The sequence below is a fragment of the Anabrus simplex genome, chromosome 3 (assembly GCF_040414725.1).
Source record: "Anabrus simplex isolate iqAnaSimp1 chromosome 3, ASM4041472v1, whole genome shotgun sequence".
NCBI lineage: Eukaryota > Metazoa > Arthropoda > Insecta > Orthoptera > Tettigoniidae > Anabrus > Anabrus simplex.
Window position 1 is genome coordinate 440,884,844 of NC_090267.1, and position 18,623 is coordinate 440,903,466.

The 18,623-nt window shown below is 40.2% G+C and overlaps 1 protein-coding gene across 1 annotated transcript in view; it reads left to right on the top strand.

The window, feature by feature from the left end:
• The window catches only part of Dcr-2 (Endoribonuclease Dcr-2), a 396,960-nt gene that overhangs the window by 353,847 nt on the left and 24,490 nt on the right, over nucleotides 1–18,623 (top strand). Inside the window, exon 24 of the mRNA XM_067143947.2 lies at nucleotides 1,660–1,828. Within this exon, the coding sequence (XP_067000048.2) occupies nucleotides 1,660–1,828 (169 nt within the window). The remainder of the gene's footprint in view (nucleotides 1–1,659; nucleotides 1,829–18,623) is intronic.

The window sequence follows — 18,623 nt, forward strand, 5'->3', positions numbered from 1 at the left end:
GACTCTTCAGAGTGGGATGTGTCAGACCCTACCCACTGACGCTGGGTGTATGCAGGTGAACTTATCAGAAGCCTATTTAAGAGGCACAGTCTGATAACTGATTCGGAATTGCTAGGCGGGCATTAATTCCATTGTGGAGTTTTATCTCCCGTATGCAGTTATCAGACTGTGCCTCTTAAATAGGCTTCTGATAAGTTCACCTGCATACACCCAGCGTCAGTGGGTAGGGTCTGACACATCCCACTCTGAAGAGTCTGGTGTCAGACCTAAGACGAAACGCTGGTTAATAGAGCAAACGCCTGAAAAGCCATACATCTAATTTTTGATCTGATTTATGAACAAGGATGTCTATGCATGTTTCATGGACTATGAAAAGGCATTTGACAAATTCCAACACAGGAAGTTGATGGAAATTCTGCAGAACATCGAACTTGATGACTGAGATATTTGGATTATTGCCAACTTGTACTGGGGTCAGAAAGCAGCAGACAAGATTGAGGAAAACCTGTCAGAAGAAATAGACATCTGCCGTGGCATTCGACAAGGCTGCGTATTATCGCCTCTACTCTTCAACATTTACTCAGAGGCTATCTAAGAACCGTCAACCATAGGCATCATTATCAATGGGGAACGTCTAAACAACTTCCGTTATGCTGATGACACGGTATTGCTAGCAGACAACGCAGAAGACCTTCAAGTATTATTAGACAAAGTGAATGTTGCTTTCAACACCAGAGGACTGAAGATAAACATTAAGAAAACCCAGTTCATGGTTGTCAGTAAACAGCAAGATGTCCACATGCAGCTCACTCTCGACAATAAACCCATCACTAGGATTCGCCAATACCAGTATCTAGGATGTTACCTCAACCAGTTCCTCTCTCTCTATACAGAGTGGTGAACAAGGTGAACCGGGTATAAAACCTTTAGAGGGTTGGTCATCCTGATAAATAATTTGAAAGAAATAATTTAATACCTCGCACCGTTGTCGTTTTATCGGCTGCTGAAGTTAGACAATCAGATCACTTTGTTGGCAAATTCAAATGGGCTTTGCGAGGCGGTGTTGCTAAATCGGTACATAGCTTAAGACCGACATGAGAGCACTATGATATAGGTGTTGATTCCCATAGGAAACCTAAAATATTTGTCCCGAATGAGTAAATTTATAATACCAATATAAATGGTCCATTATTGCCAGGGGAGGCGTTTGAATGCAGATTTCCGAGCTGACAGGATCGCGCCAAAGCAAGTACTCTGTGGTTACACCGGTTCAAACTCCCGGTGTGTTTGTATTTTGTGCAGATTTCTCGGCATGGTTCTTCCTTTCTTTTTTTAAGTATATTTATAATTCATAGGACAAATTCCAAGAACCTTCAACAATAGCACCATGTGGATGTTTTTCTTAATCTAAATCAACAGAGACTATACCAAAGATGCCAAGAATGTTCATAAAAAATGTTCAGATTTTGTATGTCATATTATTGTTTGTGTGTGTTATGTTTAGTTTTTATGTCACATGTTGCTGGAGATGGTCAAACAGTGACAGAAACTGGTATTATTCTTATGAGATAGGATAAGATTTTGTGTTCAGTGTTATTGTAGTGTTGATTAGGTGGATTCCTAGTAAAAGTACTTGAAATAGTATTGTTGTTTGCACAGGTGTTAATTCTTCTTGAAGAGGAAGACTGTCAAATGGCTGAATCAATTGATGTTCCTAAAGTCCTTGGTGACCTGTTTGAATCGTTGGCGGGTGCTGTATTCCTTGACAGTGGGAAATCATTGAAGGAAGTGTGGCGAGTGTTCTATCGCCTTATGAAACGGGAGATAGGTAAGTAACTATAAATATTAGAGAGATTTGACTACAGGTTTTTCATTTCTAAACTGCCCATTATAAATAACTATTTATTCAATTTTAATTCAATTTAAACAAAAAAAAAATATCAATGTAGATATTGAGCAGGAAGTTTAAAGCTAGGATTAATTGTATTTTATATTTCATCCCCTACCCCTCTTTGTAATTTGAAATGACACCCCTATATTTTTATATTTTTATCCAAGCTAGAACATGTAAGGAACGATGGGAAGATCAAAGACCTTGAGCAAGTTTACCGGGACAAGAAACTAAGAGTTAAAAGAGTAGTAGAAGAGGAGAAGATAAAGTTCTGGCAGAAATTTATTAAAAAACTGGAGAAAAACAGCAGAGGCAATATGAAACTATTGTTCAAAGTGATTAAAAACAAAAGGAATTCAGTTGAAACCATCAAAGCAATTGAGGATCCCAATGGAAACCTGACTAGGAAAGAAGAGGATATCAAAGAGTTTCTGAGGAATAATTTTAATCACCTATTGAACAGGACAGAAGCAGATTAGAGAGCAAAAGAACGAGCTGTTGAAACCTACACAGAGGAACAGAATCTCCACGAATCGATGAAGTCAGCACGGATATAATTAAAGCAGCCGGAGTCCAGGGTTTACAGTGGCTACAGAGGGTTTTCGTTGGAGTTTGGAAAGATGACAAGATACCTACCTCCTGTTTAAGAAAGGAAATTGCCAAAATTCCTCCAACTACCGAGGAATAACATTACTTTCTTATGGGCTTAAGATTCTTGAGAAAATCTTGAAGAGCAGATTGCGGGTCATCTAAGAGCCACAGTAATGAGGAACAGCATGGCTTCAAGCGTAACAGGTCCACAACAGACTTAATCATCAGCATCCATATGTTAATGGTAAAATATTGGGAAAAAGGCAAAAATCTGTTTATGGCTTCCCTTGATATTGAGAAGGCATATGACAGCATTGCAAGAGAGAAGATATGGGAATGACTGAGAAAAAGGAATGTGCCAGAGAGACTGGTGAGGAAAGTTCAGATGCTGTATGGGCACTGTACCAGCTGTGTGTGATGATTGGGTGACGGACATTCATCCTGGTTCCAGACAAAAAGTGGAGTCCAGCAAGGCAGTGCACTATCCCCATTACCGTTTACCACCATCATGGATGACATAATGTAGAACATCAAGAACACTTCTGATGAACTAAATGCAATGGCTTTTGTTGATGACTTTATGATCTGGAGAGAAACTGAGGAACTAGTACAGTTGAGACTCTATGAATGAAAGGTTAAGTTCCAGGAGTTCAATCTCAAAATAAGCGAACCCAAAACAGTAAGGTTGTGTATGAGCCTCCTCTAGTTTGTCCTATCCATCCACAGATGCTGCTCATATATTCGATGCCAGTTCACATCTCTAATTTCAAGGTCCTTCATTATCTGTTTTTCCCAAACATCACGAGGTCTTCCTCTTGGTCTCTTCCCAGGAACATTGTGGTCAAAGTATGTTCGAGGAGTCCTGTGAGGGTCCATTCTTTTCATGTGACCATACCATTGCAATCTCTTCACTTCTGGAGTCTCCAGCAAGCTTCTTTCCAATCCAAGCTGTTGCCATATATCCACATTCCTTATTTTATCCATTTTTGTTTTTTGTAGACAAGAACGGAGGAACTTCATTTCTGTTGCCTGAAGACGACTCTTTGTTGGTCCAGTAAGTGTTGCTGCTTCCAGGCCATACGTCAATATAGGTACTAGATATATTTTGTACAAGCTGACCTTGGAAACTAACGGAAATATTTCATCCCAAAGTATTTGACATACAGCGTGATAGAATTTGGAAGCTTTCTGTATTCTGTTGCTAATCTCTTGATGTATGGTATTGTCTAATGATGGAACACTACCTAAATACTGGAAGTTGTTCACAATATCCATCTCCTCATCTGCAATACTTAAATGAACAGGTGGAGAGTTTCTACTCATCGTCATTTTGCTGATTTTGAGACCTAAGTTTGTATGCCATATATGCCTGTGTGGTACATGGTCATATGCTTTCTCGATGTCCAGAGAAACAGTCATAAGTGTTTTACCTTTCTCCCAATACTTCTCATAGAGCATTCTGGTGGCAAAAATGAGATCTATAGTTGATATATGAGGTCATAATCCATGTTGTTCCTCCTCAAGTACAGATTCAATATATTTTCTAATCCTGCTCTCAAGGATGGATTCGTAGATTTTGAGGCCATGTGACAGCAGAGTTATACCTCTGTAGTTGGTACATTTCTTTTTGTCACCTTTTTTCAACAATGGGATGATGACTCTGTGCTGCTTCCAGTCATTGGGTATTACATTCTCTTTCCAGATTATATTTAGTACCCTGTACATCCACTGTTGTCCAACCTCTCCTAGTGCTTTGATCATCTCAACACTTAATTCATCTGATCCAGTTGATGTGTTGTTTTTCAGCTTAGATATTGCTGTCTCTACTTCCAACCATGTCAAACTAGTGGTATTTGTGCTGCCAAAATCATGAGGTTTGTCATCTAATGGAGTGACATTTTATAACAGTTCAGCAAAGTTTCAAAGTGCCTTTGGAACTCCTGTAATATTTTGATCTTATCCCTAGTCACCTCACCATTAGGAAGTTCTACAGATTGGATAGATTCATTTTGAGTTCTTCTATTCTTAACAATACTGTATAACAGTTTTTTTGTTTCCACCATGCATTATTTTGATAGCCAGATCTTCCTTGCATTTCTGCTTTTCAGCTACAACCAACTGTTTGTCCTGTTAAGTTTTTTTTTTTTCTGTAAAGTGACAGCTTCTCCTCTCTTGTTGATCTTCCTGTGTTCCTGCTTGATAATAAGGATCTTCTTGTATGGTTTCTGTCATTGATAGCCTTTTTAATACCATCATTCCACCAGGCAGTTTCTTTAGGTTTTCTTATTTGACTCTGTCGTCCACATACTTTTCTGCTGTACCAACCACAACCTTTTATTTTTGGGACTCTCTTGTTGCAGAGTTTGGGAGGTCTTCTCTCTGCAATAACTGCAACCAACAAGCAGTCTATGGTCTCCACCAAGGTCTTCACTTGAAATGACCTTGACAGTATTGACATTTTTCCATACATTTTGACGTAAAAAAAATTAATATGATAAAATTTTAATTTATCCCCCCCCCCTGTCATTAATAATAATATTAGACAGGTAAACATTTACTGCAAAATTGAACTATTTTAGTGTTATCACAAAGAAGACATAACAGGGTATTTTGAACTTCTAGTGTTCTTCTGCTCATTCATTATCACTCGATTGCTGTGGAGTGCCAGAAGGGTTTGTTACGTCCCACGGAATCGAGTACTCGCATGCGGTTCCACGTTAATCCAGATACCGTTCGCACACAACACTACGTGATAAGCTAAACATTTACTCTGATGTAACTTGTGCAATTATGATGAAGATAATGTAGATTTTTCATTTAAATAATTTACAGTATTTACATTTTAATTTGGAACATGCAATGACTCAAATATGTATTAATATTACATAAACCAAGCAAGTTGGCTATGTGGTTAGGAGCACGCAACTGTGAACTTGCATTCGGGAGATAGCAAGTTCAACCCCCACTGTCGGCAGCTCTGAAGATGGTTTTTCATGGTTTCCCATTTTCACACCAGGTAAATATATCTTAATTAAGGCCACGCCCACTTCCTTCCCACTCCTGGCCGTTTCCTATCCCACCGTCGCCATAAACCCTTTATGTGTCGGTGCGACGTAAAGCAACTTGAAATGGTATGTAACTAGCACATACCTAGGTTATGATAGCCGGGCGGTCAGTGAAAACTGCTGGGCCCATTAGAAAGGTCCTAGGGAGAACACTGATAAAGATGGACATTGCACATTGGGGAAGGGCACTGGAGGACGTCATTAACAATAGAATGTATCTCAATAAGGCAGAGTGGAAGAGGCTCATCAACAGTAGCCTGGAAGCTGGAACTGTAAAACGGTGATTATATGCCTATTTTTAAAAGAGTGTTCATTATCATTCATTTGTTCTCATATATTGCATTTTCCATCATCATGGCAACCTGGATTATTGCTTTTATTGAACAGAGCTGAATAATAGAATAAAATCACAGGCTACCTGAGTATTACTTAATAGAATAATTGTGCGTTGGTAATGACTTATTTTAAAATGGTATATACTGTTCAAGGAAGAAGTTTAAAACCAAAGTTAATTGTATCGCAGGTTTCAACTACTTCTCGTACATTTCAGTATATCTGACCTACCATCCATGTGTTCAGTGCAAGTGTGTGTCATAACCTCCCTCCAGTTTGTCCCTCTTCTCTCCAACTTGCCAAAGTCGGCAAATCTGCCGACTCTGCGGCCAACTTGGGAAAGATCACTCCGTGTGTCATCAGCCTAAGTTCCAATGGGAACTTGAATTGAAAAAATATTATCAAATTACTTCTGTCAATTTGTCGGAAATCTTGAATTTGAACATAGTTTATGATTTCAATAAAATGAAATATGTTTGTGCAGAAATGAAGACTATAAATCTTCGATTTTTATTGGGCTAAATGTATCCCTAGAAAAAAAAAAAGGATTTATCCAGAATTCAGTTAAAGAACTTCTTGTAAAAGGCTCTGTATGGCACAGTGTTTCCTCGTCAGACTTTGCTATATTTCCTGTTGTTGATATTTCGAGTCCCTTTTAATGTTCCACTTTGATTGATTATTGCTTAGTTCGAGGTTTGATAAGGGTTTCTTAAAAGCTTCCTTTTTGATTGTACAGAAATTGGTTGGGAAAATTCTGTCCAGTTTTGAATCTGAAATCTAGCTCTGTTGAATGTGGCCAAAGTAGTACCAGACTGTCAGTATAGTTGCCATCATGTTCATAGTTATCACATATGCACAAACTATTCAAGTCTATTTCACCACTACCATAATAATGGTGTTGTGCACAATCATAAAACAAAGCCCCTGAATTTATCTGAGACCTGTATTTAAGTGCTCAGTAGAGTAATTACGGAAAACCTTTTATGAATTGTAAGAAAAGTAGTGTATTACACTTACAGATTAGCTTCGCATAATTGGAACCTCTGTTAATCGATACTTGGATAATCTGGATTCTATTATAGTTACTCAAAATTTGGTGCAGAAGCAATCATAACGAAGTCCAGGGCATTAAGCAACTCGCTGTAACCATCAGCATCTTCTTCCAAGAACAACTTGTTATAAACACTTCATAACTCTCATCTAACTTCACTAGACAACTAATCCTTTTCTGCAGTCTCTTATAATCTGTGGATTCGTTGTTCCTTGGTGTTGAATTTTCGACCAACACAGATCGGAACTGCTAAGAACATTCCTTTAATTCAAAAAACATGCAGTCTGATGTACACTAGATCACAGAATAGTAACACTGTGAGGAGTCGCTTCGAAACAATCTTTACAGACTATGAATCAATCAGGTTGGGAAATAATTGCATCTGAAGCTTACTTACCATGGTGATGACTACCAAGATTGGCATAAAAATACGAAGTACTCTTCAGTAATAGTTGAAAATTGACATATCCGGTTCGAAAGACTGTGCACAACCATTTTATAAGACTGCATTTTTCATGGAAAGGTCTATCTGAGGAAGGCCTTTCAAAAATATTTTCAACCGCACACTCGCACATATTTCCAAATTGATATTCACGGCAGTGACGACATCATCATAACTTAATCTATAGCAGATTTTAAACAATGAGCTTACAGTTTCACCTGGTGGCGCTTCATGATAGTACTGTCATGGTTTTCACAAAAGTACACTGGAACTAAGCATTTGCTTTTAACTTAAAAAGCCTAACATAAACTGAATCAGCACTCTTTAACTGTTATTTTACTGTTACAGATATTTTATAGTTTCACTCGCTTACTGAATGTACGTGCATCAACAACAAACAAGGGAAAATATTTGTCACGTCATCTAACACACGTTATATTCATGAAACCTTCACTTAAAATCCAAGAGGAACACTAAAAATTCCACTATACACCACCATCACAGACAACTAAATAACAAATTATTTTACTTCGCGCTTAGTTCTGTGTTCATGCTGGGCAACCTAAATATTTTACTGTGGCTATCGGAAAACATACTGGTACTCTACATGTGTCATCAATGAATTGCTCGAAAAAACTGTTTACATGCCAAAATCCAAGAATAAAGTACAGTAGAACCTCGATAATTTGAAATCGGTTAATTCAAAATCCCGCCTAATTCGAAGAAGCTCTCGTTCCCGGAAACATGAGATACAGTTTTGCGTATTATTTCAATTGTTTAATTCGAAATACGGATAATTCGTAATTCGAAGTACAATGTCGGCCCCATTACCGAAATTCAGACTTTTAATTCGAAACTGCCTTTACATTTTAAAACAATAGTACGTTACAGAGTAATTTCAACTCGAAATTTATCCGCGTCATAATAGAACGCGTGTTCCGGAACGTGGAGGGGTAGCTTTCCGCATTTACACTCACTTCGGCGGGTCTACAGTGCGCTTCATGATTGCCAAGTTGAATGAAATCGGAATTCTTTTGTATTCAACCTTTTAAGGAACGCCGTAATATCACGCAACAGGCAGTGTGCGGGAAAACAGAATCCGCGAACACTGGCGATACCAACAGTTGACGAAAAAACGTGGCTCATATAATAAATTCGTACGCACCGAACAATATTTTCATTGCCGGTGAAACTGCATTGCTTTATTTTAATGCGATCCCAAACGGTCTTATGGTTTTAAAGGAGAAATTGCCAGCCGGGAAATCGTACAAATGTGAGGGATGGGGCTCATAGTAGTGCACATGGACGCGAGATACTTTATCGCCTTGCCATAGGAGAATTCGATAAGCTACAATGTTTTAAGGGCGTCGGGCACTTTCCATGCCAGTACAAAGCATCTAAAAATGCAAACAGTACAGAAATCCAAAAAATAATGCATTTGCATAGGGGAACCGGCATAATTTATCCTCGTCTTTGAATTGTGCGATTTTTTTCTTTCGTTGCGTGAGGTTATGTTTGTCAGTGATTTATCCAAGTGCATTATTTGAACATTGTAAATGCACCTTGTTGGATACATTTTGGAAATAGTTTTTTTCCATGGCATTTGAAAGGTTTAAACTGTGAATCGAGGTGATTGCATTTATTAATGGGTCTTAGAATACTTTGTGACGCTGCAAGTGTTTATATTTCTGAAGTGCGAGAGAAGTGCCATGGCGGGAAATCGTCCGAGGATAGTCATAGGAAAGTTCGATTTTAAGAGCATCGGTTACTTTCTGTGTAAATACAAGGCATCTAAAATGCATACTGTATAGTAATCCAATTAATAAAGCACTTGCACATGGGAGCCAGCGTAAATTTCTTCTCGTCTTTGAATCGTCTTTTTTTCTTTCTTTCGATGCGTGAGGTTATGTTTACCAGTAGATATCCGAGTGCATTATTTGAATACTGTAATTGCGCCTTCTTGGATACATTTAGGAAATAGTTCTTTTTTCATGGCATTTGAAACGTTGTATCGCATCAACGTTAACTGCATGCTATAACGGGCCGTAGAATATTTTATAACGCGGCAAGGGTTGGTACTTCTGAATTGCGAATTGGCGGTTAATTCGAAATCACGTAATTCGAAGTCCGATTTTTGAGTCCCAACGACTTCGAATTAACGAGGTTTTACTGTATATTCTCCTTTATTACTATTTATTTCATAAACTGGCTCTATTTTTACTAGCAAGACGATGTGCAAGTGGCTATACTGTTAACATGTTGATATTTTTCTCGTAGTGTCTAGTGTGTGGCCCTGAACACATCGGCTATACTGTTAACATGTTGATATTTTTCTCGTAGTGTCTAGTGTGTGGCCCTGAACACATCAAAATGTAAAGTATTAACCCTCTTAGTGCCAGCTCCCTTACTGCCACGGTTGCTAAGAATGCCAGAGAGAAAATGCCTATTATGCAGCACTGAAGATAAAAGCATATCCTATCCTCACTTTTCAAGATACCTCATTGTAGTTTACATTTTCTAGTAGCTAAGTGATCCCTCTCTTCACTCATTGTATTAACATCACGAAAATAATTCATACTTCCGAGCAAAAAAAATAAATTTGTTCATGCAATTTTTGAAAAATTTTAAAATTCCAATTTGGATCTCAGTACATCCTAGTATTTTGATCGTACTCACCTAAATTTGGTATTCCCGTGCACACTGATGCATTGTTTACTAGGGTTGGGCACTATGTCCCTGTATCGGCACAAGGTGCCGGTGCACAGTTATGTTCCGCTGTTCCAGAACACCGAGTGTCAATTGTTCCGAAACATTCTCAAGCGAGCCGGAGACACTGGCTCGCTGTCCCATCAGAAGCGCCACTATGCACTGCCCTTCGCCTACTAGCTGAACTGTGCAGCGGGCGCACGGGACGCGGGACTGTAACATCGCAGTGTAGAGAGAACTTCGAGAGGCAACATTACATGCTCCGCGTCAGTGGGAACTGGGAGTGTGCCTGTACGGAACGTGCTGTGTGGTGTGTGCCTGTGTGTAGTTATGGCCATGGTCCACCATAAAGCTGCAGGGAACGTGAACGAACAGTCGGAACACTGAAATTCGCGCCCAATAATCACGTTAAATGCTGCTATTAGGTTAAGATTTTTCCGGTCAATATAAAATACACATAACACGGTTACAATTTTCACCAGTTGAATGTATTGGCCTGTATTGTGAGTAATTAATATCTCGAAAATTTCCCTCAACACTTTCTCGGGAATTGACGTTAAACATTAATTTGGACTTTAAGGAAACTTTTAAGCCCAAGAAAAATATGGGTCATCGCATTGGAATTAAAAATATAACTGGATGAATACATTGTTGTACTTTCCTGCTGTTAGGCCGGGCGCACATTGAGAAGCAGTTGGCCGTAGAGCAGGGAAGAGCAGAGCAGAACAGCGCGAAGCTTACGAAATTGCGAAGTGGACGTTAGTGCACATTGCCACGCAGGGTCTCGTCGGTTTTCAGAAATAACATGTTTTCTTTAGACTCTGTGATACTGGGGCATCCAGTATAAAGAGGCTCTTTTTTCTTTTACTTCAAGCATTCGCGATTTTTCTCATTTTGTTAGTCATCTTCACAATTTCCCTTGTGCTGATGGCAACGCGGTTATTCAGCTGAAGACAATCGCAATAAAAACAACCACCTTCGCCAGTTTACAAGACTGAACAATATTTCTATGTTACCGATGTTCGGCGTTCATATGGACTAAGCAAAGAATTTAATTCATGATTATTTTTTATATTTTTTACGTCGCACCGACACAGATAGGTCTTATGGCAACGATGGAATAGGAAAGGGCTAGGAATGGGAAGGAAGCGACCGAGGCCTTAATTAAGGTACAGCCCCCCCCCCCCCAGCATTAGCCTGGTGTGAAAATGGGAAACCACGGAAAACCATCTTCAGGGTTGCGGACAGTGGGGTTCGAACCCCTATCTCCCGAATGCAAGCTCATAGCAAGGCGATCCTAACCGTACGACCAACTTGCATGGTAAGATCATTAATAGGATCACAGTGGGGGAGAGGGAAAAATATGTATTTACAAATGTACTGCTAGATTTTCATCTAGTTGTCACAAGACACAAGATACTAAAATCAATCAACATTGACAATCTGTTGTGAACGCGTTTGCATTTATATTTGACAAGACATGATAAATGATTTTCCGTATTTATCTCTTCACATAAATGTGATGATGGATGACGGCGACGGAGTCGGCGATGATGCTTTCCATAATCAGCATTAGATCTTTGTCTTAAATTCTATATGTTGCGAGAACTTGGGTCATGGATTGTTTCATAGATATATGAGGATTACACTCTTTTGTTTGCTGTTTGTTTAACGTCGCACTAACATATCGAAGGTTTTCGACGACGGAAGAAGGGTGGAAGATTGGGAAGGTAGCGGGCGTGCCTAGTGTGAAAATAGGAAACCACGAAAAACCATCTTCAGGGCTGCCGACAGTGGGGTTCGAACCCACTATCTCCCGAATGCAAGCTCACAGATGCGCGACCCTAACCGCACGGCCACTTGCTCGGTGGATTACATTTTAGGCCTTTCTCTAAACTACCTTGTTACGCAGCGTGAATAAAATTATTTATAGCCTAGACTGTAGTGCCTTATTCCCTGAATTTACATACCGATTTTCAATAAATTCTGTTCAGCCATTTTCTCACGAACATACATACATACATACATACATACATACATACATACATACATACATACATACATATACGTACAAACTGCATTCCAGTCCACATGATTCACATAGTACCTACAAAACATGGTGAGACCGAATGGCTGTGGTAATTTTCTCCTCCATTTCTTAACTAACTGCGTGACACGTACGCAGGAAACTGTGTTTCGAAGACATCGCGTGGTAGGCGGAAGTACGTGCAGAACTGGCCTGCTCTGCTCTGTCCTGCCCTGTCTGTCAACTTGCGATGGTGCAATGATTTGTGTGGATTTGTGTGGATTTGTGTGGATTACAAAAATCTGCTCTGCGCTGCACTGCTTTAGCTGCTTCGCCTGCGTCCCAACTTCCATTTACTTTCTTCAATATCTCGAAAATTTCCCTCAACACTTTCTCGTGGATTGACGTTAAAAATTAATTTGGACTTTAAGGAAACTTTTAAGCCCAAGAAAAATACGGGTCATCGCTTTGGAATTAAAGATATAACTGGATGAAAAAATGTTGACACTCCAACACAGGGTGGCACACAGCCGGTATCGACAGGCAGACACAGCCAAGGCCAACTAATCTATGTAATGCGGCCTTGGCACAGCACGTTTGGTTCAGGCACATCCAGCTGAAGTGGAGCATGTCCTGTTGCCTCTCGAAGTTCTCTCTAGGACGCAGTTACAGTCCTGTGTCCCGTGTCTCGGCACTCTGTACCGAAACACTCCGCCTCAAGTTCCTAATGTTGCGGAACAAGTGAATGTTCCGGTCTGCCCAACCCTATTGTTTACTAGTTTGTAAAATATCATTGTTTTAAGAATAATAGTTCTTGTAAAAATGAATTACAATACTGACTTGGTCTAACATCAGGAGGAAGTGCACGTTTAGGGCCGGGCGTCTCAACGAATGCAGGAGAGGGCTAAAATTTGCACGTCGTGATCGGACTGAATTTTACGGAAATCGGGAATCTTGTCATCATCGTCATTACTGTCTCCGTCAATTCCATCATTATTCCCATCACTATCATTACCGTCTTTATGGGAAATGTCATGCATCACTGTCACACGAGTAAGTCGGATAACATAACCACAGTCGTCATTGTTTGAAACGTTACCGGCATTATTATTACTCTCATTATCATCTGAATCGTCGCCTGACTCGATATAATCAGAATCATCACTCAATTAATCAGTATACTGTACCAAATCGTCATCAATTTCAAACACAATACGAGAACTAGCCGCCATTATTACGAACACATGGTCTACAGGTACGTGCCAAACAGCTGAAATATTTTTAAAAAATCATAACATCAACACAACATGTCGCACAGAGATTCTGGTGGTAGATTTAGAAACTATGTAGTATCTACTACAGAGTGATGCCTACTGGAGCTGCCATCTCTCAGATATGTGCAAACTATTACGACTTACATAGACAGCTGCAACACGGAGCGCGATCGCGCTCCTGGCACTTTTCGCTAGGTTACAGAAGAGCGTGATCACGCTCCCCGGCACTCTAAGAGTTAAAACTAACATACCTTCCCTAAACTACCTGGCCTGTCACCGTAAATTGCTGTCGGGGGGGGGGGACCACAGCTCAGCCCCGCTTCCAGGACAAGGAAGCTTCAAGTGCATGCGTCAACCACTCTCTTTCACGCCGGCAAGGAACCCAGCTCGCTGAAGAAGCTGAACTGCGGTAGTGCAAGCGGATTGTTGAGACAGCTGTACTTGGATTGACTTAGATGTTCACATTTTTTTTAAACATTATAAAAAAAGCGTTCTAATGAATAATAAGAAAATGTAAATACGAAGTTATTTACCCCCACCACTGGTGTAGAGTATTAAAATTAAGCGATTGTTTACTTAGCCTTTATTTCTAATGAGTTAACAACTGCTATCAAGCACGCTATTTACATGTTTGTTACGAAAGCACGTTCTCCTCTTTAATTTCTAATGTTCTTTATGGAACAGCAGGCGACGGGTATTACTAGTCGACTCTGACATCGCCTTCGAATGTCGATGAGAGAGCTCACAAGTGCACATAGCAAGAAAACGACACCATTCCAAAGATAATCAATCGCATTTTGTGGCAAATGCTTCAGTTTTCTTATTCAAACAGCCTCACCTAACCTTCGGAACAGCAGTCGATGGGTATTACTTATCAAATCAACATCGCCTTTGAATGTCGACAAGAGAGCTCGCTAGTGGCCATAGCGGAGAAACGATACAGAAGATAATCGATCACGTGCAATATAATGGCCAGGTGCATAAACATTGGTACCGGTAAAAATCGTGCATGCTTAATTGCTCATAATAACGGATGCGTCAGTGATAGGACTCGGGGGGGGGGGGAGGGGGGAGAGAAAGAAAAAGAAAAAACCCACATTGTTAAACTAGGAATCAGAATAATAAAATTACTTGTAAGTAACATGTCCCAGTAGGGACACGTTTTTAGACTCTCTCCAACACATTTTAGACCTAGCTATCTTGCCTTAGAAATCTGTATCGATTAGGCATTTAATTCCTTTTTGCCTCTAATATTATTTCCTGTGCGACTTACGTCGCTAAATTTAATTCCATCTTCTCCGTCCGCGGAGTAATATTCCATTGTTTATATACAATGTATTTCTCTATTATCTCCTGTTATTTTCCGATCCGCGGTCGGACCAGCTGTAGATCGAGTCTCATTTATAGGCTCACCCGCTCACCTACTATCTTCTGCTGAACATTGCCGTGCTGGCGTGCGCTTAGTCCATTGTCGCCCGCCATGAATGTTGGAAGCTTGATAAGGTGGCTCCTTGGAAGAGCATCTGTCTATCTCAACATGCCTGGATAGCATGTAACGGATCAGAGCTAATGCCCTGAAGTTTTTTCCCTCTTTCTATTATTACCTGGAGTGGACGTCCGCAGCTTATTTTGCTAATTCTACATTTTATTATGTCATGAGTAATACGTTCCCTGCTGATGCCAAGCGTTAGCTCCTGCCCAAGGACTAAATGTAAGTTGTTTTCTTCAAGATTATTATTATTATTTTCCTTTTCTCCTGGAGCTGGATTGCCTCGCCTTGAAAACTTATTTAAATTAGCGGAATTTATGCCGCTGTGTGGACACCAATTGGATGGTGTTATGAATCACTTGACCAAGCGCCGAAAGTAGATTTCGAGATATTGACACAAACGCAAAATCCTTTATATTAATTCATATTTCCTTTTAAATGAGAGGTATTATATACCAAATGAAGATAAAAACATAAATTTTTTTCTTAATGTATTCAATTTAGGGATATTTGAAGTATATCGTCGTAATCTGATTTAATGGTGCTTGGTCACTTGATGCTTTATTGCGGTTACATTAGTTTTTGTTTTGCATCATTTGACCAACAAATAAAATTAGTCATTTAGTGATAGAATTGACTTTTAAAAATTCAGTGCAGTATAAAATACGGTACTTGTTAACTAATTTTATTGCTTATTTAAGTACAGGATTACATTATACATCACAGCATACAACATGACATAGAAAAAACATGAATTTTAGAATATACAGTAATATAGATACACTTAAGAAAATGGAAATTGCAACACCATGTAGGTATGTAAACGATCAAAGTTTCAGACCCATTGGATTGTTGCTACAGGTCTCCCCACGTGGTTGGTCGCGGTCCAGTATACGGACTCTGGTGTAGCGTAGTTGACTTGCAGTCTGTGCAGTGAAGTGTTTCCCGTCAAACATGCCTCAACGACAGAGAAGAGCACACTATCAACAACTGTCGCCGTTTGAGAGGGCTCGGATAATTGGGCTGTGTGAGGCTGGATTATCGCTAAGGACTGTCGCTGCATGTGTTGGCCAACAGGCATCTACAGTACAACGTGTATGGCAGCAGTGGTCAAATGAAGGTACCCACACTCGTAGACCTGGCACAGGCCCAGCGTGACACAACTGTGAGAGAGGATCGCCGCATCATTCGGATGGCCCGGATGGAACCCCACGCAACAGCAGAGCAGATTCAAGCAGCTGTGGCAGCCCACGTTACACAACAAGCAGTTGGTAATCGCCTGCGTGCAGCTGGCTTACGAGCATGTCCCTGCAGAAGGTGTTCCATTGACCCCACAACAGCGACGTGCAAAGCTGGCCTGGTGTCGAGAAAGATCGACGTGGGTCGACGAATAGCATAGGGTCGTCTTTAGTGATGAATCGCGCTTCTGTCTTGCCTGCAGTGAACGCCGGAATCGTGTGCGCCGACGTACCGGGGAGAGGGGCCGCCCAGATCTTATTGTCGAGAGGCACACAGGGCCAACACCAAGCATTATGGTCTGCGGAGCTATTGGCTTTAATGTGAAATCACAATTAGTGCTTGTTGAGGGCACTATGACTGCTCGACAGTACGTTGATAGGATACTCAATCCAGTGGTTTACTGACTGCCTTAGGAGAAACCAGCATGGCAAGGTTATTTCATTTAGTGTGCAAGATGTATGAGACAGGAGAAGTCCCATCTGATTTTCGGCAGAATGTTGTTATACCTATTCCCAAGAAAGCCGGTGCTGGCAGGTGTGAAAACTACCGCACCATTAGTTTAGTATCTCATGCCTGCAAAATTTTAACACGTATTATTTACAGAAGAATGGAAAAACAAGTTGAAGCTGAGTTGGGAGAAGATCAATTTGGCTTCAGAAGAAATGTAGGAACACGTGAAGCAATCCTGACTTTACGTCTGATCTTTGAGGATCGAATCAAGAAGGACAAGCCCATGTACATAGCATTCGTAGATCTAGAAAAGGCATTCGATAATGTTGATTGGACCAAGCGATTTATGATTCTGAAGAATATAGGGATCAGATACCGAGAACAAAGAATTATCTACAATCTGTATAAAAATCAGTCTGCAGTGATAAGAATCGAGGGCCTTGAAAAAGAAGCAGCAATCCAGAAAGGAGTGAGGCAAGGCTGCAGTTTGTCCCCTCTCCTTTTCAGTGTTTACATAGAACAGGCAGTAAAGGAAATCAAAGAGAAATTTGGAAAGGGAATCACAGTCCAGGAAGAGGAAATCAAAACCTTGAGATTTGCCGATGATATTGTTATTTTATCAGAGACCGCAGAAGATCTCGAAGTTGCTGAATGGTATGGATGAAGTCTTGGGTAAGGAGTACAAGATGAAAATAAATAAGTCCAAAACAAAAGTAATGAAGTGCAGTCGAACGAAGGCAGGTGATGTAGGAAATATTAGATTAGGAAATGAAGTCTTAAAGGAAGTAGATGAATATTGTTACTTGGGTAGTAAAATAACTGACGATGGCAGAAGTAAGGAGGATATAAAATGCAGACTAGCACATGCAAGGAAGAGCTTTCTTAAGAAAAGAAATTTGCTCACTTCAAACATTGATATCGGAATTAGAAAGATGTTTTTGAAGACTTTCGTGTGGAGCGTGGCATTGTACAGAGGTGAAACATGGACGATAACTAGCTCAGAAAGAAAGAGAATAGAAGCTTTTGAAATGTGGTGTTACAGAAGAATGCTGAAGTTGGGATGGATAGATCGAATCACGAATGAAGAGATACTGAATCGAATTGGTGAGAGGAGATCAATCTGGCTAAATTTGACGAGAAGAAGAGATTATTATTATTTCGTGTGGCTATTTCCAGCCGAGTGCAGCCCTTGTAAGGCAGACCCTCCGATGAGGGTGGGCGGCATCTGCCATGTTTAGGTAACTGCGTGTTATTGTGGTGGAGGATAGTGTTGTGTGTGGTGTGTGAGTTGCAGGGATGTTGGGTACAGCACAAACACCCAGCCCCCGGTCCATTGGAATTAACCAATGACGGTTAAAATCCCCGACCCAGCCGGGAATCGAACCTGGGACCCTCAGAACCGAAGGCCAGTACGCTGACCATTCAGCCAACGAGTCGGACAGAATAAGAGATAGAATGATAGGACATATCTTAAGACACCCAGGACTTGTTCAGTTGGTTTTTGAAGGAAGTGTAGGTGGTAAGAACGGTAGGGGTAGACCAAGGTATGAATATGACAAGCAGATTAGAGCAGATGTAGGATGCAATAGTTACGTAGAAATGAAAAGGTTAGGAAAGGATAGGGTGGCATGGAGAACTGCATCAAACCAGTCTATGAACTGATGACTCAAACAACAACAATAAAGAATGACATAGTTCTGATAATGTCAAGTCATCCATTAATAGGATTGAGACTGCGAAATTTTCTCTGGGAATCTGAATCTATTTCTTTCTTTAAAATTTCTTTTTTGGTTTTCCTTTTTCTTATGCTCCTGTACGCTTATTCATGTTGTCTCCATGGGAACTATTGTTTTGGATTATTGAAAAGAAATGATTATGATTGAGTTTTTTTAATTAAATTTTGGTGGGCGAGCCATTAAGTTGGGAGCTGTTCAGCTCTTATTCTTCACGTTAATTAATTGTTTTGTAGTGGGAGTGGTCATTGTGGGTAGAACTGCATTGCTCTTCCATGCTGAATTGATTTTATGTGTGTGCAATCCTTTATGATTAGAGCTGTTTGCCCTCAT